General features: G+C 45.6%; 1 protein-coding gene across 1 annotated transcript in view; it reads left to right on the top strand.

Moving 5' to 3' along the window:
• Positions 1–25,666, top strand: part of MTHFD1L (methylenetetrahydrofolate dehydrogenase (NADP+ dependent) 1 like) — a gene marked incomplete at its 5' end in the record, with an annotated part of 183,587 nt that overhangs the window by 133,830 nt on the left and 24,091 nt on the right. Inside the window, 2 exons of the mRNA XM_080805521.1 lie at positions 1,531–1,638; positions 4,687–4,839. Coding sequence (XP_080661647.1) covers positions 1,531–1,638; positions 4,687–4,839 — 261 coding nt within the window. The remainder of the gene's footprint in view (positions 1–1,530; positions 1,639–4,686; positions 4,840–25,666) is intronic.

Raw genomic sequence — 25,666 nt, 5'->3', positions numbered from 1 at the left:
ACACCTTGTGTTTGGGTCATCTGTCATGTTTGGGTGGCGGCAAGTTTCCTCTGGGAATTTTAAAAAACATAATTACACAGCTCACAAAGTCAGTCTGGCACCTGCTTGAAATTCCCCAAATACTTTCAAATAAACATTAGTCATAGGCTAAAAATGCGTATTTCTGAATGCCCAAAAGAACTGGAAGTTCATGTCAAGGAGGTATTTGTCCTTGTGCTCATCACAGTGTTGTTCCCAGCAGCAAAAAGGTAGAGACAACACAAGTGCCCAGTGGTGGATGAATGGATAAGAAAAAATATGGTGGATGCGTACTATGGAATAGGAAGGAAATTCAGACACAGGCCACCACGTGGATGAACCTTGAATTTCATGCTCACTGAAATAACCCAAATGCAAAAGGACAAATGTTGTCTGATTCCACTTGTATGAGGTCGCTGGCATAGCCAAATTCAGAGAGATGGAAGGTAGATAAGTGGTCTCCAGGAGCTGAGGGCAGGGAACTAGTCGAGTTTGTGCCTAATGGGCAACGTTTTGGAGTAGGCCATGGAAGACTTCTGCCCCTTGGTTGATATTCATTCCACCAGCGGGCACTTGGTCCAACAGCTGTTCGCAAACAGTAAATCCACTAACTGCATGACACCTCTGTGTGTTCTCTGTACAGTAAGATTATGAATGATTTGCATAAATAAGATTCTCTTTATGGCGTATCCCTTTCCGAATGAACCACTGTTGTTTCTCCAGATCATTTGCAGTATTTTACCAGCTGTCTGTATCCAGGCTTCCCGTCCAGCATTATGGAAGGCTGTTTCTTTCCACCCCATACGTTCATTTGGCCATATCTAGCCTTCTTGGATTCTTTCCCAGCCTCCATGATTTCTCATAATTTGCTAAAGTGACACTAGGTCCAACCTCTGATTTCCCAATAAAGTCATCACATCAACATTTAACATCAGCCCATTCCAGGGCGCCTGGGTGGCTTAGTCGATTAAGTATCTGACTCTTGATTTCAGCTCAGGTCATGACCTCAGGGTCATGAGATTGAGCCCGGCATCATGCTCTGTGGAGTCTGCTTGAGATTCTCTCTCTCCCATACCCCTCCCCTGCTCATGCTCTTTGCTCTCTCTCTAAATAAATAAATAAATAGATAGATAGATAAAATCTTAGAAAAATGTGTATCAGCCCATTCCTACTCACAAAAAAATACACTTAAACACCAGCATTTAAGTATTTGTTTAGGAGGCTCCTGTTTGTAAAACTATAGTATAAGGTACATTTTTTTAAAAACAATGCAATAGATAAAAAGGATTAACTAGATAAGCAACTTTTGGGTTAACTGAACATCTAAAGCTTCTTGATACTTCTTCATACTTTAAGGGTGATAAAGGAAAGAGTATTTGTTTCCAGTGCGGGGCCATTGAGGACAAAATCTGGTAGGAAATTTTAAGGACTGCAGAAAAGCTCGTTAAGCTTTCCCTCAATTCTTTAACCAGATTAACATTAACGGTTTTGTTGTCATTTGTGTTTCTGCAGCTTCCAATTGTAGAAAAGATAAGAACCATTGCGCAGACTGTGTATGGAGCCAAAGATATCGAACTGTCTCCTGAGGCACAATCCAAAATAGATCGTTACACGCAACAGGTAAAAGTTACACTTCAGGGGAAAAAAGTCCTCCTCGGACTCTTAAAATACTCACCTTGGGGGTGCCTGGGTGGCTCAGTGGATTAAAGCCTCTGCCTTCAGCTCAGGTCTTGTCCCAGGGTCCTGGGATCGAGCCCCGCATCGGGCTCTCTGCTCAATGGGGAGCCTGCTTCTCCGTCTCTCTCTGCCTGCCTCTGCCTACTTGTGATCTCTGTCTGTCAAATGAATAAATAAAAAATCTTCAAAAAAAAATACTCACCTTGATGTGAGGACTGTTAAAAGTCTCACCAGCTGAATGTGGCTTAATCTCCTTGGTCTACAAAAATTGAATTAACATCCTTGGGTAGTTTGTTTACTATAAATAGAACGTGATGGAGAGGGCATGTGCCCTCTGATGGATACATCATTGGCTTATACGGTTACAAAGTGTCTAATAGGGGTGGGGTCGTATCTGTGACATGTGATTGGTGTTTAGTCCTTCCTGCTCAGCCAGAAACATTGAACTTCTTAGATGTGTGGCTATGGCGTCAGGGCTGGATGATCTGTAGTGCTTCCTCTTCATTGCAGGGCTCTTACTGCCTTAAAAATGTTAACACAGTGCCAGGGAAGGCAAGTCATCGTGCAGCATTTAAAGACGGGGGTGTTGGGGCGCCTGGGTGGCTTAGTGGGTTAAAGCCTCTGCCTTCGGCTCAGGTCATGATCTCAGGGTCCTGGGATCGAGCCCCGCATCGGGCTCTCTGCTCAGCAGGGAGCCTGCTTCCTCCTCTCTCTCTGCCTGCCTCTCTGCCTACTTGCGATCTCTCTCTGTCTGTCAAATAAATAAATAAATCTTTAAAAAAAAATCAAGAAATGAACATGCTAAACATGGAGTAAATTGGCATTTAAAAAAAAAAAATAAAAAATAAAGACGGGGGTGTTCGGTGTTCCTTTTTTTATGCGAGTGGTTCATGGCTTGGTGCTGAGATCGTTCACCCAAGGTGAAGGTTCGGTCATCTTCTACCTCTAGAGAGTGACAGAGGCAAATCAGCAAGCTGCTTGAAGATGACGGGGACTCAGCCGCCTGAGTCTGGTCCAAAAATGATCCTGTTTCAGGAACTACATCCATTGCAGTTTGTTCAGCCACCCTGATCGGAGCGACCACAAGCCCCAAATGCCCCCTCCAGTTTGCCACAATAGGATAGAAGTCAAAGTACTTCCAAGAGCTTCATTAGGAGTAGCACTGATCTACTTTTTAAAATTCCCAACTCCTAAGTCCTGTTTGTAAATCGTATTTGACATTATGTTAAATACTACCAGTGCTGGCCAGCGTATTCTCCCAGATTTGGTAAAATGGTCAGCAACTTGTTTTTTCTTAGAATTTTCCACGTATGCCCTCAGCTTGTGCTTTTAAAAAATAAATAATTCCCTTGGGCCACCTGGGTGGCTCAGTCAGTTAAGTGTCCGACTCTTGATTTTAGCTCAGGTCATGATCTCAAGGTCATGGGGTCGAGCCTTGCATCAGGCTCCACGGTCAGTGGGGGGTCTGCTTGAAATTCTCTCCTTCTCTGACTACCACTCCCCCTGCATGCACGCATGCGCGCACGCTCTCTCTCACTCTCTCTCTCTCAAATAAAGAAATAAATCTACAAAATAAATAATTACCCAGAATTGTGCTAAACACTGGCTGGGTCCACAGTGAAATTTCACTCATGTAGTAATGAAATGAGTAAAGTAAGGTCCTTGTCATGAGTCTTTTTTTTTTTTTTTAAGATTTTATTTATTTATTTGAGAGAGAGCATGAGAGGGGAGAAAGTCAGAGGGAGAAGCAGACTCTCCAAGGAGCAGGGAGCCTGATGTGGGACTCGATCCCAGGCCCCTGGGATCATGACCTGAGCCGAAGGCAGTTGCTTAACCAGCTGAGCCACCCAGGCGCCCATGAGTCTTTTTTTTTCTCACGAGTTTTTAATAATATTTAAGGACTATTATTTATTCTAACATTAGTTTATTCCCTTTTTTTTTTAGTCTTAAAAACTTTTATATGAACTAATATGGTGCTAGCATATACCATACTGCTTTTTTCTTTTTTTAAAATATCTGTGCTGGCAAAATACTAAATTGGAAACCTACATCAATTCAAATTATTTCACTCGTTGAGTGATCTCTGAAACCCAAAATTCCTGCCCCCATTTCTGTAGAGCAATTGTGATTGTCCCCCCGCAGAATCCTGATCATTATATGAGAGTGTTCCAGCATTTCAAAAAAAGAATAGCCCCATCCCCCAAACGAAAATATCCTAAAATCGTCCAAATACTTTTAAACTGAATCATAAGAAAGTCTGCATGTGTTACCTCTGAAGACTGTGTTCCTTTTATCCCTGTCTACTGAGGGAATATTCCTTAAAAGTTATGTGTCCAGTATGTGGTTGCCATTAATTAACAAAGTCTCTAAAGGGACACTATGTACCCTTTAATCGGAACCAGGCTGCAAGGACACTGTCCTTTTTGTGAGACCCGCATGTGACTTCCTGCCCTTTCACCTTTGGAACTCTGGGTCAGGCATCGCCTTTGGTCCTTAAAAATAAGAGGCTTAAAAAGTGACCTCATCTTCGTTCATATAGTGTAATCACAGATCAAATAGCCATGATTCATAAACCAACACAAAGGGACCCTTTGCTTCCTGACGGCTTCCAAAAATGAGTGAACAACGTGACTGAGAGCCTCATTACAGGCCTTTCTCCAGATTACCTTGCTGAGCCCCGGATATTAATATCCTTGGAAATAGTTTCGACAGCTGCTGTTGCTTCTGCTTTGCCTGAAAATAGCCATACTTTCTCCCAAACACACAATGTCATTCTACCTTCCTTAAGGAGAATTCTCCAAAATAAATAACAGACACCCTCAACCATGGGACGGTCACGTGGAGGTGAGGGTTCGTCCCACCTTCGTGCTCAGCAAACCAACACCCGGCACATGCCTGAGCTGAGCCTCAGGGATGGCGTGTGCTACAAGTCGAACACACGCAGGAGACCGATTTGTGCTCAGTGAACACGTTTCCTTTCCTTTCTTACAGGGATTTGGAAATTTGCCCATCTGCATGGCCAAGACCCACCTTTCTCTGTCTCACCAGCCTGATAAGAAAGGCGTACCCAGAGATTTCATTTTGCCCATCAGTGATGTCCGGGCCAGCATAGGCGCGGGGTTCATCTACCCTTTGGTTGGAACGGTGAGTGATGTTCTCCAAAAGCCTTCCCCAGGCTGTGTTGTGTGATGCCTTAAATCATTATGTTCTGCCTACACTTTGCAAATCAGGTGTTGGGAAGCCATAGTATTTGCTATTTTTCTAAATGTTCTCTGCCGCCATATAAAACTCCTCTAGCGTCATGGTTTGGGTTTTTCTTTTCTTTTTTTTTTTTTTAAGGTGTTCGGGATCTCTTGAGTCATAAAACTGGTTCCCCTCATAGAACTCAGAAGAGAATAACTTGGTATAATTCAGTCTGATATTTAAACAGTGCCATGGCTTAGTCTAGTGCCTCTGGACGTTTTTCACTTTATTGTACTCAAAGTGATAAGATTTTACTCTGGTCAGAAAAATGGAGGTGACTGCTCATGTCAGACACCTCCCAAGGCTGGGAAAATCACCGTGTCACCGTCTGCCTCTCTCCGCAGCACACTAAGTGGGAAGCTCTGCCTTAGAAAATGAGCAAGTTCAATGAGTTTTCATTTTTAACAGTATGGTGGGATTGCATTAGTATAGGATGATAATTAATTCCATAAAATGCTTCATTTTGGCCACACCTCACCTTCCATTGGTAACCATCAATGGCCAAAATCCAACTTCTCATCCTTGGAGTGCTCCTGGATTAGATTTAGAGCAAAAAAATTCTAAGTCGTCAAGATCCTTACTGTCGTTGTCACAGGTCTATCCAAGTCCAAGCAGGAAATATTAGTACAATGTTAATAAGCCGTGTGGCTCTGTTGTCGTGTAACTAAGCAATGGGTAAGCAAAAGTACAGAAAACGTACAGAATTTTTGCCTTGATGTTTACATATCTAATATTGGGCAAAATGTTTTCAGTAAGCATTTCTGGAATTCTTCATTGCACCTGAGGCGTGGAGATGCCAAGAGGCGTGTGAGGAGCACAGGTTTGCCCCCCACAGAGGCATCTAGAAAGTGTGGTATTGGCATTCCGAACGCAGTGCGCACAGGGGCAACCAGAGCAGCTTCGGACTGAGGAGGGAGAGGAGGGTGTGTGGGAGAAGGGAGTCGAGAACACCTCATAAAAGCCTCAACCTCTGACCTAGGGAAACACTGAATTTCAACTCAAGGGCACCAAAGTACATGCCAGACCCAGAGAAGTCCAGTGTGGCTGGGGTAGGACAGGGCAGGGAGGCTGAGAAATGTTGGGACAGCAGGACAGGGCCAGGCCGTTGCAGAGCTTGATAACCGTCGATGGGAACTTGGATTTTTCTCCTGTGCACGCTGCCGAGTCACTGTCGGATGGTTTCTGGTGTTTGTTTTGGGATTTTGTATTTTTTTTTTTATGAGAAGAAGAAAGTGATCCGATTTTTATGTTAGAAAAAGAGCTCTGGCAGCCGATGGACCATGTTCAAAGGCACGAGAGCCAGAGCCAGGGAAATACCAGTTGAAGCCAGAGTTCATCAAAGTCAACACTGGGATCACTGAAGCTAATACAGCGAGGGAGGGGACTTCGAGACATGTGTAAGGGTAGCCGCCTACACGTGGGGCCATGGGGCGGGCCACTTGCAGCTTGCCTGGGATGATGGTGCCGTCAGTCCCGGAAGGAACATGGCAGGAGGCAGATGGACAGAGCCGGAAATAAGTCTGGCTTGGATGTGGAGAACGGCGAGGGCTAACGGGATATATAAATTGGTGTATGGGTCTGTTAGAAGTACAGACACAACGCACAACACTCAGAGGAAAGCAATGGGAGGGAAGGCCTTGAGAGTTTTAAGAACATAGATGAAGGCAGATGTCCAACAGGGGAGAAGCAAGGATAAGCATGACAGAAACGAGACGAGGGTGACAGACAATACTCTAAAAATGTCTACATTTACAGAGCCCTCCGAGGAGTGTGGGAGGCCCCGTCGAAGGTCTAGTGGGGAGACCAGGGAATCCCACAGGAGTCTGTGGGAGGTGTAGCAACGGTGTTGGTATAGGGAGAAGGGTTGAAATTTTATGGGTGTTGAATGACATTTCCAGAAGGGAGGAGGGGCATGCCTGTAGATGGGCACAAGGGAACTTTCTGGGGTGATGGAAATACTCTATTTTGATTATTTTGATTGTGGTGATAGTTCCATGACTGTATACCTTTGTCAAAACTCACAGACCTACACACCTAAAAAGGATGGATTTTATTCAGTATAACTTAATTATACCTCAGTTAACAAAAATGGATAGTGAGAAGAGCTTGCCTTTATATTGTTTAGAAGGGGCTCAGTGATTGCACCTCCTTCGTGCTGAAAGTCTCCTGAGCTTTGGTCAGTGAAGGCTTTTGCTTAGGAATGAGAGCGCAGCCCAGAGAGACTGGAAGACCGAGAGACAAGGGGCCGTGCCCGGGGAGGGGGGTGCAGAACTGAGGAGAAAATCAGCCTCCTTCCAAATCTATCCTGTCTTGCTCTATACCCCACAGATTCAGAACCCTGCAGTAGCTCACCCAACAAATTCATTCATTCATTTACTCATTCATTCATTCATTCATTCAACAAGTGTGCATACAGCAGTTGTGCTCAGCACTCTGGGAGCTCCCCAAGTAAAGAAGCCTTCCACTTCAGGCAGCCTACAGCTAGTAGAAGTAGATTGAACTGAATTAGAAAGAAAATGGCTTGGTATAAAAATTAGGAACAAGTTGGGGCGCCTGGATGGCTCAGTGAGTTAAAGCGTCTGCCTTCGGCTCAGGTCATGGTCTCAGGGTCCCGGGATCAAGCCCTGCATCGGACTCTCTTCAGCAGGGAGCCTGCTTCCCTCCCTCTCTCTCTGCCTGTCTCTCTGCCTACTTGTGATCTCTCTCTCTCTCTCTCTGTCAAATAAATAAAATCTTTTTAAAAAAGGTTAGGAAGCAGTAATTAATAACCTTAATAGTTCGGAGCGTTTAATAGTCATTAAATAAAAATCACCATATAATTTACAATCCTCTGGTCACTAAACAAACGCATGCTGTGGGTCTTCTCCCATCGCAACACCACCGCATCCACATGTGAGAGCCGTTCTGGGACATCAGAATTCTAGAGCTACCACTGCTGCCCGAGTAGGACACTGAACGCAGGAAAACGGTGGTGTGGATTTGTCCCTGGGGGATGGCCATGGGCGCACTGGGTGTCCCGAAGAGAGCCCTCTGCCACCGTGTGGCGCCCCCGCCTCAGGGCAAGTCCAGGAACATCAGTGAGACAATCCAGTGTGAGGAGCCAGGGAGGAAGTGGTGTCTGACTAAAGAAGTTCCTGGAGGTCAGGAAACGGTCATGGTCACGTGGAGGCGGTGGCCTTAGAGGTCGGCTTTCCATGCCAGCGGGAAGTTGCTCATGGATCAGGGCAAACGCACCGTTGGGAGGCCAGGATGGCCTAATAAGGGCTGGTATTTACTTTTACTTGACCCCATTCCGACCCCTGCCACGGTCTGCTGAAATGCTTCTAACATTCGTCACCCGTGCGGGAGACACAGGGGAGTAATTTCCTGCCGAGATGACCGAGGGAAAGGGGAACGGGGACACCGGAGGGGCTGGTTCCTGCAGGTGGGAAAATTCTAGCATCGTGAGTCACTCTTACTCTAAATCACGACACGTGTGCTTATTAGAGTACTTCTGAAACACGTATCTGTCCGCTCCGGAAGGAAAGCCCAAACTCGGGCCTCAAAATCAGAGGCCGCTCTCGTTCTTCCTGCGGTGTTCATTCATTCTCTCAGTCCCTCATACAACCCCGTGGAGGTGAATGAGCTCAAGTCCTTCCCTAATGGGTCTTCTGATACACCCTAGCAAAAGAAACCCTACAAGTATAGAAAGCTGTGGACTGGAGAACAAAGGAGAAGCATCTTCTGGCTCCCCAGTAGGTCTGTAAGGGGAAAAGGTCAAAAGAACAAGTCTGTCCTCCAACAATAAACATCTCCAGCCCCAGCATCTGCTGACGTGGAGCGACCATGCGGTGAAATGCTGGGGAGCTCGGTCTTCGCCCTCCACGTTTAGCTTGGTAAGAAAAATGGACTGGTTAACCTCCCCTCCCCCACCATCTGTACTTATAGGCCCATGTTTTTTGCCATTTAAATATTTCATCGTGTTCTATTGACTTATTACACGAGACGACAATATGATAATAAATACCATTAACTGCCAGAGACATTTCACCAGGACGTTTCACTTCCCCGAGCTGTTTGGATGGAAACACCCAGTACAAGGATTACTCAGTTTGCGGACTTCTGAGGCCTTTGCTCCTACACTAACCTCATTCAGTGTTTCCCATCTGGCTCTAGCTAGTTTTTCCTTCGTAATATAAGTCTTCATTCCTACTAAGTGCCATCTGTATTCTTGGTTCTCTTTAGTGACATACTTATATATCATTTCTGGCTTATTACTTTTTCAAGATTTTATTTATTTATTTGACAGAGACACAGCTAGGGAGGGAACGCAGGCCGGGGGATAGGAGAGGAAGAAGCAGGCTTCCCACCGAGCAGGGAGCCCCACGTGGGGCTCGATCCCAGGACCCTGGGATCATGACCTGAGCCGCAGGCAGACGCTTAGTGACCGAGCCACCCAGGTGTCCCTATTTCTGGCTTATTATTGAAAGTTCCAAAATAGTACGAGATTCTTGCCCAGCTCATCACTACCTAGTGCATCTCCTTGTAAGAAATAGTTTGGCGAATACAGATCTTTCATGTGGGAAGAAAAGAGCAAATTGTTTTCAAGATTTTCCTACCCTGTATTCTACAGATTATCCTGTTACATTATGTTTCCAAAATTCTTTCAAAGCTTGTGGTTTATGGTGTTCAATAAACCTAATAGCTTATTACATTTCTCCAAAACAATCTTGGGCCAAAAGAAATCTAGTAGGTGGTCTTTGTCTTCTGGTCACATTGTTTTGATATTGTCTTTAAGTTTCTGTAATTTACAAGGGCTCTTTAATCATGTGGCATAAATTTCATGACATGAAAATATTAGCCTGTAAGTGAAGTATGTGCCAGGATATTATTGAGAAGTAAATCACACCCCACATAAAAAAAAGACTAGAAAGACACCAAAATGGTAACATTGGGCTGCTGAATTATAAATAATTTTTTTCTTTACTTTCCTGCTTATTTCAATATCGGCATGAAGCATGTGTCCCATTTATAATATGAAAATACAATAAATAGTAGCGCCTGGGTGACTCAGCCGGCTAAGCCTCTGCCTTCGGCTCAGGTCATGATCTCAGGGTCCTGGGATCGAGCCCCACGGCAGGCTCCCTGCTCAGCAGGAAATCTGCTTCTCCCTCTCCCTCTGCTGCTCGCTCTGTTCATGCTCTTTCTCTTTCCCAAATAAATAAATAAAATCTTTATTAAAAAAAAACTGAAGGGGCGCCTGGGTGGCTCAGTGGGTTAAAGCCTCTGCCTTTGGCTCTGGTCATGATCCCAGGGTCCTGGGATCAAGCCCTGATTCAGGCTCTCTGCTCAGAGGGGAGCCTGCTTCCTCCTCTCTCCCTGCCTGCCCCTCTGCCTACTTGTGATCTCTGTCTCTGTCAAATAAGTAAATAAAATCTTTAAAAAAAAAAAAAAAAGAACTGAATACACTAAATAGGCAGGTGATGAACTAAAAGCATTTGGAAACAGTGTCTCGCCAGGGAGTCAGGACACGTGTTCCGCAGGTGGAACCCGGCAGGTCGCATCACATTGCCCATCGCAGCTGTCCTGCAGTGTTTACACATCTGAGTTGAGATGTGTGTCTCCTTCCTGAGGAAGGAGAGAAGACCTAGGATGTTCCCATTAGAAATGCACTCCTGAGTATGGTTTGTCTGGTTCTGTCTCACACCTGCTGGCCCCAGATTCTGCTACGGAAAAGCAAGATCGTGTTTTCTGTGCTAATTTGTCCGGGGGCTCTTCTTGGCGACCGTCATGGGGTAGAGAGTGGATGAGGATGTCCTTCCTTCTCAGACATTCTCCCACAGCTCTGCACTGTCCAAACAGGGGGCACGGCAAGGTGTCCCGACACCTGTGAATTCCTCCCGTTTGTTGTTAGCATTCAGTGTATCTGACTATTATCCTCTGGTACCACACTGAGCCTCCCGAAGAACTTAGAAGCCCTCGTGTAGTGGGGTCCTCTTGAATATGGAATCTTCTTTATTGACAAACATGAGGCATAAAATTAGGACATGACGACTCTCAGGGATGAGAATATGGCTAGAATCTTGGGCTTAAGCAGCCTCACGGTTCACTCAGAAGGGATTAAGATGTCCTAGGCCATTGATGTGATGATCACTGCCAGGTAGAGCCTTTCTGGGAAGCAGAGCAGCCCCTTGAATCTGGACAGAAATAGACTGAGTGCTTTCGCTTCACTGACTGCCAAGCAGAGAAAAACATCTTGGCCCCGGGGTGGGGGGTGGGGGGCGGATACTAGAAGATACAGGGGGTCAAAGCTCCCTTCTCCCTTCCCACACCCTTCCCTCTGGGCCCTGTGCTCTTTCTGGAACAGAGCAGTGATCGTGGGCACTGCCTGTGTGTTCGTGCGTGTTTTGCTCCTGCTGGGATTGGCCTGGCGTGGGCCCATGATGGTGTACAAGTCTGTCCAAGGAAGAGGGTCCGAAAGAGCAGTGGTAAAGCAAGCAGTTCGTGGGCACTGGTGTGGCTTTCATTGCCACTCTCACCTGACCTGGCCCCATCTCTGCCCAGGTGCACCGGTGACCACATGGCGTGGCCGGGCTCTGGACAGCAGGAAACTCCCGGAGTGTATTTGGAAAGTGAGTGATGTCATCCACAACTCATGCTGGGTGGAGACTTATTAGACTGGGGGCTGGAAACGGTGGTGAAAAAGTAGATGGTGGCCCCACCCAGCTAAGTCCTGGCCGTTTTGTTCTTTCTCCTGTTTCAGTTAAGCTCGCTTTGTTTTCCATTCTCCTCCCTCTACTGTAAAAGTATGTCCCAAATGTTTAGTTTCCACTGGATCCAAATCAGGTCAGCGACGAAGTTACTCCCGAGCTCTGCGGGGACATGTTCTCTCCTCCGTGTTATAAACTGGCTTCACTCCGTTAAGCATGAAGGTGAATTAATTCAGACCTTGTAGGTTCAAATCAAATGCATTGCTGCCCACATTTTCCAGAGATTTATGGCCAGTTACGTAGTGAAAAAATTAAACATTCACTCCCCGGGCTGCACTTTGAATGCCGTGGATAAGCGGTCACGTAGGAAAGGGCTCGCTGTCCCATGAGATCAGGCGGAGCTCCCTCAGACCCTCGGAAGCTACAGAGTCACCCCTCCTTTTCACTCCGTGCCTTCCCTCTCTGCTTCCCCTGCCTTCCCACCCCAACCCCCACAAATAAACAGAATTCTAAGCTGATTTCTTTTAAGTCCTGCAAACAGCCTTTCCGTCTCCCCGGCTCCTTGGTCCTGGTCACCCCAGCACCTGAAATGAACCAGCCTCCTGCGCACAGCTCTCCCTCCCCGGCTGGCCATGTGGTTTCTCCCTCCCACGGCCTTTCGCTCCATTCCTGGGGATCAGCTTGGTTTCCTCTCCCTGCCCCCCAGCTTAGATTCCCTGCCCCCTGCCCTTCCTCGTCTCTACATCACAATTTCCTGATTTCTCCCCAGCATGCCTTCCTCTGGCTCAGGCTCCTACCCAGCTCCTCCCCGCACTACCCCCGACCAGCGTCCTCCCCACACCCCAGCAGCCCGCCAGGTTTCTCCGTGACCACCTTATCCTCCCCACCGTCCAGAGGCCAGCTACACATGCGTCTGTCCAGCAGGAGAGAAAACGTCCCTCTCTTCCGGTGTGACGTGTTTTAGGGGAAAGGAAGGTGACCGGCAGCACTCTCGATTTCCAGAAACCGTTTATCAGATTGACGAGACAGGGGAAGCTCCGTGACTCATGAAAATGCCATTTCTTCTCTATCGCAGAAGGTCGCCTAGGTTCAAGTCCATTGGCTTACAGGATCTTTTTTCTAGTTTGATGCTGATTTATTTTTGGCATAAATATAAAACTACTTCACATGAAATCGGCCTCGGCTGGGGTAGTAATAGGCTGAGTAATAACATTTTCAGGTATCTCTATCACTGAGTTAAAGTTTTCACCTGCGGTTATCAATGCCCCCACTTGTTGGTTCTTTCTTTTCTACAGACGAGAAGACGGTGCTTGTACTGCTTCGGGGTCCAGCCCTACGATCGGTATATCGATCTTTCGTTTTCTCTAGGGATTAGTGAGATATTGGCCCATTCCTCCTCCACTTCTGTCTCCAGCCTCCTTATTTTCTCCCTGTGTTTAACTTGGATTCAGAGCCTAACATTGATAATGGAGGCATTCCCCAGTCCGGAACTTCTGAAAGGCGCCCGTAGAACTATCTGATGCTCCTGGAGCTTCTGTTTATTCTGTGCCTCTTCATTGCATTCATTCCCCTTGGATATCCCAGTTTTGTAAGAGGTACATAATCAGAAGCAACTTAGTAATTTACGGGAGGGAAATAAAATTAATACAAACCCAAATACCAGTTTTCCCGACTAGACAGCCCAGCAGTCCTCAGAGCCGGTTTGCGGGTGTGCTCGGATGGAAAAATAGAGAGAGAAGCTAGATTTATCGGGAAATGTCACATTTGAAACCTACAATTATAATTTTTGAGGAAAATATAATGGATAATATCTGAACTCATGACGGTTTACAGGCCTAAATATATATGTGTTCATTTGTGTATCCACCCATGGATATCAGATTAAATGTTAAAATACATATTGACGTATTATATGTCTCCATATAATATCTGCTATATATCACTTTTGAAAGAATTTGTTGTCTTTCAGTCTTCACGAGGTGTCCCTAAAAACTCAAAACAGTTTATTCCGGTATCACAGATCTAATTTAATCAGGGGACAGATGTAAAGCTGTTAGGTATTGGGGATATAACTGATGTTAGATTAAGTGACCAGATGGAGGTGTTTATTTTATTTCTTTATGGGAAATAAATAAATAAATAAATAAAATGAAAATAAATAAATAATAAATATATATATAAATAAATATATATAATAAAATATATAATATATATTTAATATATATTTAATATATAAATATACTTAAATATATATTAATAATAAATATATAATAAATATATAAAATAAAAATAAATAAATAAAAATGATAAATATATAATATATATTTAATATATATTTAATATATATAATAAAATAAAATAAATAAAATAAAATTTAAAAAATGGTCTTTATGGGACCAGATGGAGGTGTTTATTTTATTTCTTTATGGGAAGACCCATAAAGAAAATCCATAGACATATTGTCAACCCCCCATAAGAACTTGTTGGGGTGCCTGCGTTAAGTATTAGTAATAAAGGTACCCCATTCTGCTAACAAGGAGACCTAGGGCTGGCAGCGTAAGTTGCTGCGTCAATCATGGGCATCATTCTTCTGTTTGAGACTCATTCCAACCCCAAGAATCCACTCTAGAGACTGTAGGACCCATAAAAACTCCCTGCCATGCTCCCTTACACCTTCCAAAATCCATCATCCCTTTCCCAAATTTATCTGTGTTTCTCCTCTGAACACGGACTTTCCCAAGCTCCAGACCTTCCCCGAGGACTGGCGTTGGGGAGATGGTCCTCTGCGACTCCGGCACACCTTCAGTCGCTCCATCTCTCACTCACACCTTGTCCGTGTGCCTCCAGCTCCACTCAGCCAAGATGTGGGGTGTCTGTGCCCTTCCCACATGGCCTTGCCCAGTCTTTCCTGTTCATCCTCACCCTTCTGGGTAAGGACCATGTCTTCAGTCCTCTTGACCTTTCACCCTTGGAAGCCCAGTGTAGAACATCCATTTGGAGCTGCCCTGTGTGTCGGTAGCGTGCCAGTTCCACAGAGAACAAGGGGATTCTCTGCGAGTGTGAACTCAATCCCTCCCCTCCCCCTCCTCTCTTCCTCCTCCACATAATGGCTCTTTTAACCACAGGTCAGACACTGTTCCCGGTGCTTTACGCAGATGAGCTCATCACTCTCTGTACCAGCCCTCAGAGCGTGGTTGATGATAAATGGAAGGGAGCGTACTAGTGTTCTGAATATTAGAGCTTTTGAGAAGAATAACTTTGATCTTTAAACATCTTGGTATTTTCTTCTCGTGGATCAGTGTGTATTCATCGCACCTGGTGTGTTAAGCTCTGACACACATAACAAAGTGTAAAATGTGATGTCACCCTAAGGGGAGTGGAGAATATTTGGATTAAGAAGGCATCAACATTTTCAGAAGCACAACAAATAGTTGGTGCGTTTGCTTGCCGAAAGAAAGGAGTAAATGCTAAATGCAGTAGAACTCCAAAGAAAGCAAAGGCCACTTGGGAAGATCCGTTCGGGAGATGATGGCTTTGGCACACTGAGGTGTACTAGGGCGTTTGAGATTTTGTGGGCAGAGAGCCACCCTGGGAATGAGCTCCTAAAGGAGAGAGAGACCGAGGCCAAGAGACTCTGAGGGACCTGTGTCAAGGCCTGAGTCAGTGTCATGGGCCTGTGATGGAGGAAGGACGGGGGAAGTGGAGAGGAATGTGTGTGTGCTGGGAGACGGGGAGAAGTCACAGGAGCCAACGAGGGATGGAAAGTGAGGAAGGAGTGTCAGGTGCCGTCTGGGACCTAGAATACTGTTCCTGGCAGGAACAAAGAGAGCAAGCTGCTGTGACCGTTAATGAGGAGACTTACGTGTTGTCTGAGTCGCTGTCAAGTGACTTGGTTTCCCATCAAGTCCCATCAAGGCCACTGAACTTCCTGTCAAGTCATCTGTGAGACAGAAATTTGTTTCCAGAGTTCAGGAGACAGGTCAGAAGTGACACTTAAGAGAGTTTTTTACATTGAATTGATGTACAGTTTCTTAATCTCATTCTAATTAAAAACATTTTTGCATGTCTGATTTGCACTGTGCACGGAGGTTACCAAGACTGGAAACACCCAGCCCCTGCCCCAGATGCTTCGTGCTAGGGGAAGACCCTCAAATGCATGCGTGCCAGCCACATGCGGATGGTGCCAAGGTGCAGAGCGATACTACGGACTCACATCTCCTGTGAGAAGGGGCAGCAATGCAGAGAACCCCCCCAGCTGTGCCCTTGAGGGGTCCTGAAAAAGAGCAGTGCTCACGGGGGCGGGGGGCTCGGGTGAAGCATTCCAGACACAGCGGTGGGCAGGAGCCACACCACGGAGGGCCTTAGTGGCCGTCACTGGGGGTTGAATACAGTGGGAGCCAGCCATCAAAAGGCCTGAGCCAGTGGACTGAGCAGCAGACCATTTTAGAACCTAGAAGGTACGCAGGACCACCTCCTGTGTGCCACAATGCCAGATCTCCAGGTCATTCTCTACTGTCTTTGAAACAGAGAAACAAAACCTCTGGCAGTTGCCATCACCCACGCTGTGTGAGCCCTCTGCCAGGATGGAGCTTGTCCCAGGGAACCAAGGAGGCTAGAAATGTCAGAAGGGGCGGCACCGGGCGGGGTGAGGGGACAGCTGGTTGTCCCCTGTGTATTGCCGGGCGGCTTGTGGGGAGAATGGAGAAACACTCCTTCTATATGCATTTAGTCATTAAGCCTCAGTCATTTGGTTTCTGAGTGAGCTGTTATTTGCAACGAATCAAAAGCTTTTAAAGTGGCTTCAGACTATATTACACAAATAAAGAGAATCGGCCTGCAAATAAAGGAAATACTCTCTTGTTTGAGGCACGCCCGGCATTATTTTTCTGACTCGCCCTGATGCTGCCGATCCATTAGAACCCTCCACTTTCGTGTTCCTCCCTTCTCTATCACCGTTATTGTCCGTCCACTGGGACCAATAACCTGAGACCCCGTTAGCTTCGCTCTCTTTTTTTATGACATGGTTGGAGCTATTTCAAAATGGCAGAGTTAACTTGTCATCAAACCTATAAAATCACAATGATATGTGAAAGGGTCCCTTTGAGCAGGGAAAAATCCTGACTACCGCTCGTATGAAGAGACAGTTTTTAGTTCAGGCCTGCAAGTACTTGTTACAAGGACTTATCAGCTAAAGGTCAGGTTGGGGAGGGCGGCCCAGCTCCCACATCCATCCGGTGTCGGCCTTCCGTCCCTGATGAGTTCAGTGGATTACTCCTTTGGAGCCCTTCATGCTGACTAAAAACGATTCTCTTACCCGTACTTTCCATGTGGGTAAAAATCAGCACATCGATGGCTGTAAGTTCTCTGTTATTTATAATAACCATCACTGACTTTTTCTTCAAGCTGTTTTGACAGCTGGAGGTCATTGTAGTTTTGATAAGTCTGTCATAAAGAATGGAATGTGCTCCATTTTGGAAATGGAATCGTTTTGGCAGGAAGATGCAGAAGAGACACCAAACCACCTAACAATGGGATTCCAACAGGACATCTCTTCGGCTTCTTTGAAGCCCATTTCGTTTTCATTCGAGGCAGAAATGGGAACCTTATATCTTTCCGTGGAGTAGGAAGTATTTCAGACCAGGGTGGGGCAGGGGGAGGGGGAGGAAGATGGCCGCCACCACATGGCTGGAAAAAAGAACAGAAGCTTTAGCAAGAATACATTAAGTTCCCAGATTACAGCTTCAGGTAGATTCTTTTATGCGGACAGTAAGCCGTTAATAAGACATGGACGCCGTGATGGGGAATATCTACCGAGCTGAAAAGAACATTCGCCCGTAAATCCTGCTCTGGCTCTTCTTTGTGATCCCAGACTCAAGCTGGGGACAGTGATGGAGTGTCGCCCCAGCTGACTCCGCATCTCTCCCTGACACCCCGTCCTCCCTCCTGGGTTATCCACAGGCAGACACGGCTCTCTGTGTATCGTAACTCTAAAGACAGAAACTCTGCCCACCCTTGTTCAGTAAGTGTTCACAGATCTGCAGCTGTGACTGTCTTTTTTTTTTTCCATTTCTTGTCTATGAGCGCAGGAGCAGACATCTTCCTAGCCCCAGAAGAATCCGTTCTTCTCTCCTAAATGGATTATGTAATTTTTAAAAAAGAGTCATTGAAAGGAGGGCTAAAGATACTAATGTCCGGAGAGTTTCATGACCAGAAGGATTGTCTCTACATATATTCCGTGTCTGTATGTTTAGGATGTTTAATGACCCGGAGAAATAATTGATTCGCTTAGTGGGAAAATAAATGAGATTCATAGCCCATAATTCGACAATGTAAAAATGCATAGAAAAGCAGCTAGAGAGAAAGGGATGCTTACATAAATTATAAAGATAATAAAAATCAAAACTGTAATCAGAGCAAATGTTTACTGAGCACTCACAGCCTGTCAGGTGGTATTTTGAGCAATCGGTGTGTCTTGATTGATTTAATGCTGACAGGGCCCTTCCCAGATAGGTAATATCACTGTCCTTGTTTTACACACAGGGAAACCAAGGCACAGAGAGGTTTAGTAACTTGCCCTGATCAAAGAGCTAGTAAGGGGCAGAACCACCATTCAGCCCTGGCTTTGCCCGGTAGGAAAGAGTATACCATCCTTGTGCTAATGATATGGTCTTATTTTTACATCCTAGGAGTTACTGAAAAGTGACCCTTTTTCTGGTAACCATCTAATTAGAAAAAGTGGCTTCAAGTGATCTACCCCAAAACCAGTCCCATTATGGAAGCAGATGGTATCCAAAACCATATTCCTTGATATTCATTAATTTCCATATAGTCTTTAAAATTGTAGTAAGTCAGGATAAATTTTCTGGCTGATTTTTCTACTTGATTAGCAGGAGGCTATGTCAGTAAAAACGTAAGCTTTTAATTGTGACATGCTGAGTTTTTCCTGTAACTTTTCTAGTTGAAACCTTTGCTTTGAGTATCTTTGAATATCAGCCGGCGTAATCCCAGCCACTTTTTTAGGGTGCGGATCTTAGCGTTTCTGTCCCCCATGAATTAATGTGCTTGTAGCAGGTCTAGAACTGTTTTCAAAGCTGAGTCCTGGCCTCTGTCTCTTTGGGATGGACACTGTCAACCCCACCAGCCACATGGTTGACCTGCCAGGCATAAGACCACAGTGTGGTGGAAGAGAGTCGCTCCATGCCATTGCCAGAGGTTATAACCTTGAACTATCAGCTGTCTGGCTTTTTAATCAGGCCTGCTTGGGAAATGGTGTTTCCATGCAGTCTGTCTGTTCCTCTGAAACAGTGTCCTCTTTCGAGGAACACGGGTGCTGTGAGGAACAACTGTACCAACTTGCTAACTAGGACACTCCTCTGACCCAGGGCCCTTCCAGATTGCTCACAGGAGAGGGTCCTCTGGGTTCAGTAAATTCTTTGCATTCCTCTTACACCGTGACTTCTGTTGTAGTGTTCACAGCTCCCAGTTCTGAGACCTGTGTGCTTGTCTTTCCCTAGAAAGTAATGGGTTGTGGTTCTTTGGTGAGTCCTGGGAGGGCGGGGACTTCCTATTCGTCCCTGAGTCCTAAACGTCAGGCCTTGTGCTTAAAGCAGCACAGTAGGTTCAGGCACTGAACGCATTTCTTCCAGTCCTAAGTGTCCATAATATTTAGGATTTTTTGACTTTGTTCTCTGTGCTGCTTTCCCTGGAGAATGAAAATACATGTTCTAGGGACATCCTAGGCCTCACTGTTTTCCCCTTTCCACTTTGGTCGTTGAGAAGGCCTAAAACTATTAAACAGCGGAGCCCCAATCATTCTGGGATGTCTGGACCACACATCTAGTGCCTGACTGGACCTTGACTTCTATTCGGTTTATATTTTCTGCGATCCTGACTTTGGTCAATCTAATCTTTAAATTTTATTGAAAGTTAAGCTCTGGGTTTCCTCGGAGGTCAGATGGTTAAGCATCTGCTCAGGTTATGATCCCAGGTCCTGGGATTGAGCCCCAGCCCTGCATGGGGCTCCCTGCTCAGCAGGGAGTCTGTTCTCCCTCTCCCTCTGCCTCTCCTCCTGCTTGTACTCTCTCCGTCTCTCTCTCTCTCTCTCTCTCTCTCAAATGAATAAATAAAATCTCCAAAGAAAGGTAAGCTCCCTCAAGTTCTTTGCTGAAAACCTCTGTCTCCTGGAACAGACATATGGAAGGCTAAGAAGGAAGACATAAGCAATGATGCTGTGTCAGCACGTTCAAAGACCAGAGAGATCTAGACGTAAAGTACACACAAAGATGCATTCCCACCTTATCTTTCTCAATTAAAACACGCCAGGAAGTAGTCTTCTCTTTGAGGAAAGCGGTACACAGAATCGTCACGCTCGTTGCCGTTCAGCGACGACCCCTGGCTTATGTACTGAGCATTTCAGTGTCTTCTTATTTCATTTCGGCACCTAGCAAGAGCTCAGGCTGACTTCCCACATTGCTATTTTGATGAGATAGAAACAGCTGCACACACAGAGTTCGGCAAAACGTGACTCTGGTGCAGCTTGACCCTCTGGGAGGGTCGGGGCCACGTTGGGGTTCATGGAGGAGCGGGACGCAGGGGAGCACTGAGCGTTGGGGTCGCACTGGTGGCGGAGGCAGCGTTTCTCGTCTTCCAGAAAGCTCCTTCAACGTGCTTTGCAGCACTGTGTTTTGCTTGCTGGCTTTTAAGGGTGGCCTATAGGCAGACAGCCATCAAAAGTCACTCATCCCGTTATACCTTTGCAAATTTTTCAATATGACAATGGTCATTAGCCTACAGAAGCCCATTGAACCCCCAAGATAGAGCTGTATCATGAAAGTTATGGTTTGGGGGGAAATGTGATTTGTCCCCCAAGAAGGAAAGGCTGTGACTCATGTGCACCCCTTACCTGACCGCGTGCCTTCCAAAAGCCCTGGTCCCCTCTTTTCCAGGGACTCCTGGCCCCCCGCTGCGTGGCTGGGTGGGTGTGGCCCGGCCAAGCAGGTTGCGGGGCAGGGGGTGCACCTGCACGTGTGTGCCAAGGGTTGTTTTTTACTATTTTAAGTTATTTGATAGCAGTTCACCAATATTACTAGTTCAGAATACTTCCAAAGGAACTTTTATTTTTAAACCAAAAGATAGCTAATCGATGAAGGGTAGGCAGGCGCAGTGGTGAGTGTGCTGGGTTGGGACCCCTGGACTGAAAGTCTTACATCTGCCATGGAACAGGTCCCCATACCGCTGAGGTGGGATGATCTCCCCGGGTCCCCGGTAGCTGTAAGCCAAAGTAGTTAGAAAGCGGGTCGCGACTGGTGTTTTATAAGATCAGAGTGTAAAAGTTAAGAATGTTCTTTTTTTCTGAGAAATGACCGCTACCAAAGGATGCAAATGTGCAAAACCTGTCCCTAGGTACTGAGGCTCTTCTCTTACCATTTTGTTCAATAGTTTTCATTCCTAGAAACTGTAGAGATGTTGAGTATTTCTTGCTAAACAGACTACCTGGAGACCGGCATGTTCCAGAGCGGTTCCTCGCGTGTCCTTGACGCGGCATTCAGAACCCTCTCCCTGGAGACTGGCTGTGCTCTCTGTCCTGTGGGCATGTCTAGATCAGCCACGATGTGGTAAGGAGAGGCTTCTCCTCGGTGTAAGTAAGGCACCAGGGAATCATCCATTTTATTTATGAGGAAGTCAGTGCTTCCAGTAGATTTTGGCTTTGCTTGGTTCCAGACTCAAATCCTTCAAGTAATGTAGGGAGGGAACAGTAGAGACTTGGAGAAAGATATTAGGCTTTAAATGAAGGGCAAAGCAAGCCAAGGTCAGTAAGCAGACATCGCTAAGATAAACAGCACTGAATCTGTGGGAAGCAAGTCAGAAAAATCTGACCCAAACAACTCCGCTAATATTTACATGGTGAAGAATTAAGTACATTGCCCCAGGGTGGAGTGCGGGCGGCAGAAGGTATAAGACCACCTGGAATTGAGAAAAGGGGGACTGAGGAATACGACCTTATTGCTATCAGCAGGAGAATCCAGGTGAGAGTCCCCTCACTGAAGCTAATTTTCTCATTGACTCATCCACTTCCTTTAGATACTCAGGCAAACAGTGATGATTCATTAGGCCATTCTAGCTAAATGAATGCATCCCTGTGCCACCACACAAATTCCTTATTTGTGATTCACTCCTTCAATATTTATGGAAGAGTGCCATGTACCAGGCCATGAGAAAGAACAACAAAACAACAGAGGCCTGGACCTTAACCTCAAGGACTTCAAAGGTTGGTGAGGGACAGCAGTTAAATACACAGACACTTGAAAAGCCAGGAGCTCTTTCCTTCTGAGAGACCAAGCACATCAACGTGCTCCCAAGCCCATGGGAGCAGGTAACACTGAAGACTGGTGGGGCTGGGGAGCGTGGCAGGCAGGGCACGGGGTCGCCTGATTGTGAAGGATGAGAACAAGTTAGCCAGGTGATAGGGGACGGGAGCATAAAGCATCAAGGCATTAAAAAGCATGGCTAAAATTCCGTGTGACCGAGACCGTGTGTGCAAGTAACAGGATTCTGAGTGAGTACGAGCAATGACAGTGGGCAGGAAGGCAACACCCAGGGCCGGGGGATTTTAAACAGAGCAATATCCTGATTGTGTTCACATTTTAGGAAGATTCCCTCTGACAGGGGTCTGGAGGGTGGAGTGGGGAGAAAAAAGATTAGAACCCTGAAAACTTAGTTAGGAGGTGGTTGGTAGTTAAGAAAGCAAATGACACCAGAGTGGACGGAGGTCTAGGAAAATGAGAGGAGGAGGCAGGTGTGAGAGATACGATGGGGGTCAAATAAACTGGGCTGTATGAACGGGAGATGGGAGGAGAGAGTTCAAGAAGGGCTCACATTTCTAACATGTTCCTGCAGTAGGTCTGTTTGTCCTTATTTTGATAAGCAATAAAAGAGAACACACAGCTTTAGGAGGAAGATAACAGAACCCAAGGCCACCCCCAGCTTCAGCACGTCACCAGAGTCACAGACTGTGCATATAGTCAGACTCGGGGCTGTGACTTACTACAACAAAATGAGCAGAGGGAAAAGGCAGTGACATCCCTAGGAGGCTGGGCTCAAGCTTCCAAGAGCCCTCTTCCTAGGGGGTCACACTGGACATGTTTAATTCCTCTTGCATCAAATTGTGACAACACGTGAGAAAGGTGGTCTGCCAGGGAAGCTCATTAGAGACTCGGCACTGAGGACTTTGTCAGGGTGGCTGATGGCGTAGGCCCCCTTCTGCCTGGCACATACCAATTCCAGACTGGAAAAAACAAAGCATCCTCGGTATAGACCACGCTGCTAGCCACCGTTGGGAGTTAGAGAGTGGAAGGAACCCTCCCAGAGTCCAAGCTGCAGACACCAGCCTTGCAAGCGGGTCAAAGGATAGCATTCTCGGGCCTGCTATGTTAACTCTTCTTTGCACAATCATGAATTCCGCCTTGGGCATGTTGAGTGACGCACCTGTCACTAGTTCAAGTGAAGAAGTTCACTGCACAGCTGGGTGTTGGATCTGGGGTTCGATGACGAGATCTATGTTATAAATGCTTCAGTCGTTAGCACCTCAGAATGTTATTAAAACCAAAGTCCCAACAGTGAGAAAGCCCAACATTGTGTTTCTCCAGATCCTCATGCTAGAGGTCATCTGGTCCAACTGTCCCGATACATAAGCGAGAAAACGGAGGTCCCTCAGCATGCCTCTGGCTGCATGTTCTTCTGTTCCACATCTCTTGCTCTTCCCATCACTCCACACCGTCTCTTTTTTTTTTTTTTTTTTAAGATTTTATTTATTCATTTGTCAGAGAGAGTGAGCACAGGCAGACAGAGAGGCAGGCAGAGGCAGAGGGAGAAGCAGGCTCCCCGCTGAGCAAGGAGCCCAATGTAGGACTCGATCCCAAGACCCTGGGATCATGACCTGAGCCGAAGGCAGCCGCTTAACCAACTGAGCCACCCAGGCGTCCCTCCACACCGTCTCTTAAAATGGCAAGGTCATGCATTGTCCATAAATGAATCAAATGGCATTTAGACTATAAAACAGGCCCTTTGTTAACTTTGCTTAATGCAACTTATTTCACCAAAACCCTGGTTCTTAGAACCTGAAAAGCCAAGCTGATCCCATCAAGGCCTCTCCACGAGGATGGAATTTCTAAGCAGCCTCTAAGCTAGTCACCGATGTCCAATCAACCTTGGGTATCAAAGGCCAATAAATGATTAAGACGTATTTTTCCTCTTTACTCTCGTGTCTATTCGTATTTTTATGTTTCGAGACACCACGAATAGCCACCACGAATAAAATAAATGTGACAGGGGCGCCTGGGTGGCTCAGTGGGTTAAAGCCTCTGCCTTCGGCTCAGGTCATGATCTCAGGGTCCTGGGATCGAGCCCCGCATCGGGCTCTCTGCTCAGCGGGGAGCCTGCTTCCTCCTCTCTCTCTGACTGCCTCTCTGCCTACTTGTGATCTCTGTCAAATAAATAAATAAAATACTTTTTAAAAATCAAAATAAAAAAATAAATGTGATAAAGCCTTTGCCATCACATTACTTACCGTCTAGGGCCTGGAGCAAGATTTTAAAAAGCACATTTTGTATATTTGGTGTTATGTTGGGATCAAGAGGGCGCAGGGTGACCCCTTGGGTATGGGAAATGAAAATTAGTCAGACTCAAAACAAGTTAATTATTAGCTTGAACCTCTGATAAAGGACAAGGTAGAACTTGAAGACTGTAGAATGAGGTTGCTGCATATTTATTCAGTTTTGGATTTCATTCTTGGGTGGCCGTGAGCTTGGATAGAGCAGACGAGAAGAGCAGTGAGACTGCTATTCTGTGAGACATCCAGTTAGCCCAGCGAATGTAACTTGGCTCTGGTTCTAGGAGGTAACCTTGGTGCCGAAACATGTAGCCTTCTCTGTAAAAAAAAAAAAAAAAAAAGTGTAAAGTGTAATCTTCACTGTGGCCTTTGGATGCCTAGATTAGATGTGTTTGCCCACACTTGCCACTTTTTGTGTGGTTATTAACAGGCCGTTTTGCATTATTCTTAGTTGTCTCAGGGGATGTGATAGAATCAAACTCAACGGCAAAACGTAGGTTCTTAACCAAGTTGCCATCATTTGTATCATCTGCGCGTATATACTAAAAAAGAATCAAAATACCTCCCTCTCGAATCTTCATTCCTATCTCAGCTTCATTTACTGTCTCATTTGTCATCAAAACAGTCTTTGTTCTTCCAGCTTTCCAACATGATTAATTGACATTGTGCAGCCTAGCATAGGAAAAGGGGTGAATATTTCGCAAGATGAGTAATCCAGTTAAACGCCTGTCTCTCTCTTCTTTTCTGTTTTACCAACAGATACGTGTCATACAGATGTAAGAGCGATTTGCTTATTTCCCTGTTCTGAATTTTGTGCTTTTAGCATAGCATGTTTCCTTTCCATGAAGCAAGCCAAAAATAATATTGACAAATTCATGAAGCTTCCATTTGATACTGTTGCAACTTCTGCGAATATATTTAGACATTTAAGCAAACAGAATAAACAAACACCCAAAGTCAAGAATAGAAAGGGAGAAGTAAGACCAGCCGTCATATTACATTATCTGGCCTCACGTTGGAGATTAACAAAGGGTTTAAAAACATACCTTTAAAACCAAAGATCTGAATTGTGTTCCAGTTTTTGATGTTGTGTTGTTTTGTTTTGTTTTTCCAAGGGGCCAATAATTTGAATAAAGTACAGGGTGATATTATAGTTACTGCAAGGAGTTGTGAGCATTTGGGGGAGTTTAAAAGATAATCAGTGTATCTTTGTCATGAATCTTTCCACTGGGACCTGGCCACTCCTGGATGAACCCACAGATTGAGAGTTTTTCAAAATACATAATCAAATTGTTTGTTTTAAAAATATACTATTTTAAAGTCTTGGAAAAACAAAGAGAGAAAATAAGTTTAATATTTGGCAAAAAGAGTCAATTTGAGGAGTTGTCTCTTAAAAACCACTGATTTCACTTACAGAGTTCACTTCCAAAGA

The sequence above is a fragment of the Martes martes genome (assembly GCF_963455335.1).
Source record: "Martes martes genome assembly, chromosome: 6".
Taxonomy (NCBI): Eukaryota; Metazoa; Chordata; class Mammalia; order Carnivora; family Mustelidae; genus Martes; species Martes martes.
Note: the sequence above shows the minus strand (reverse complement) of the source record. Positions and strands in the feature narration are given on the sequence as shown.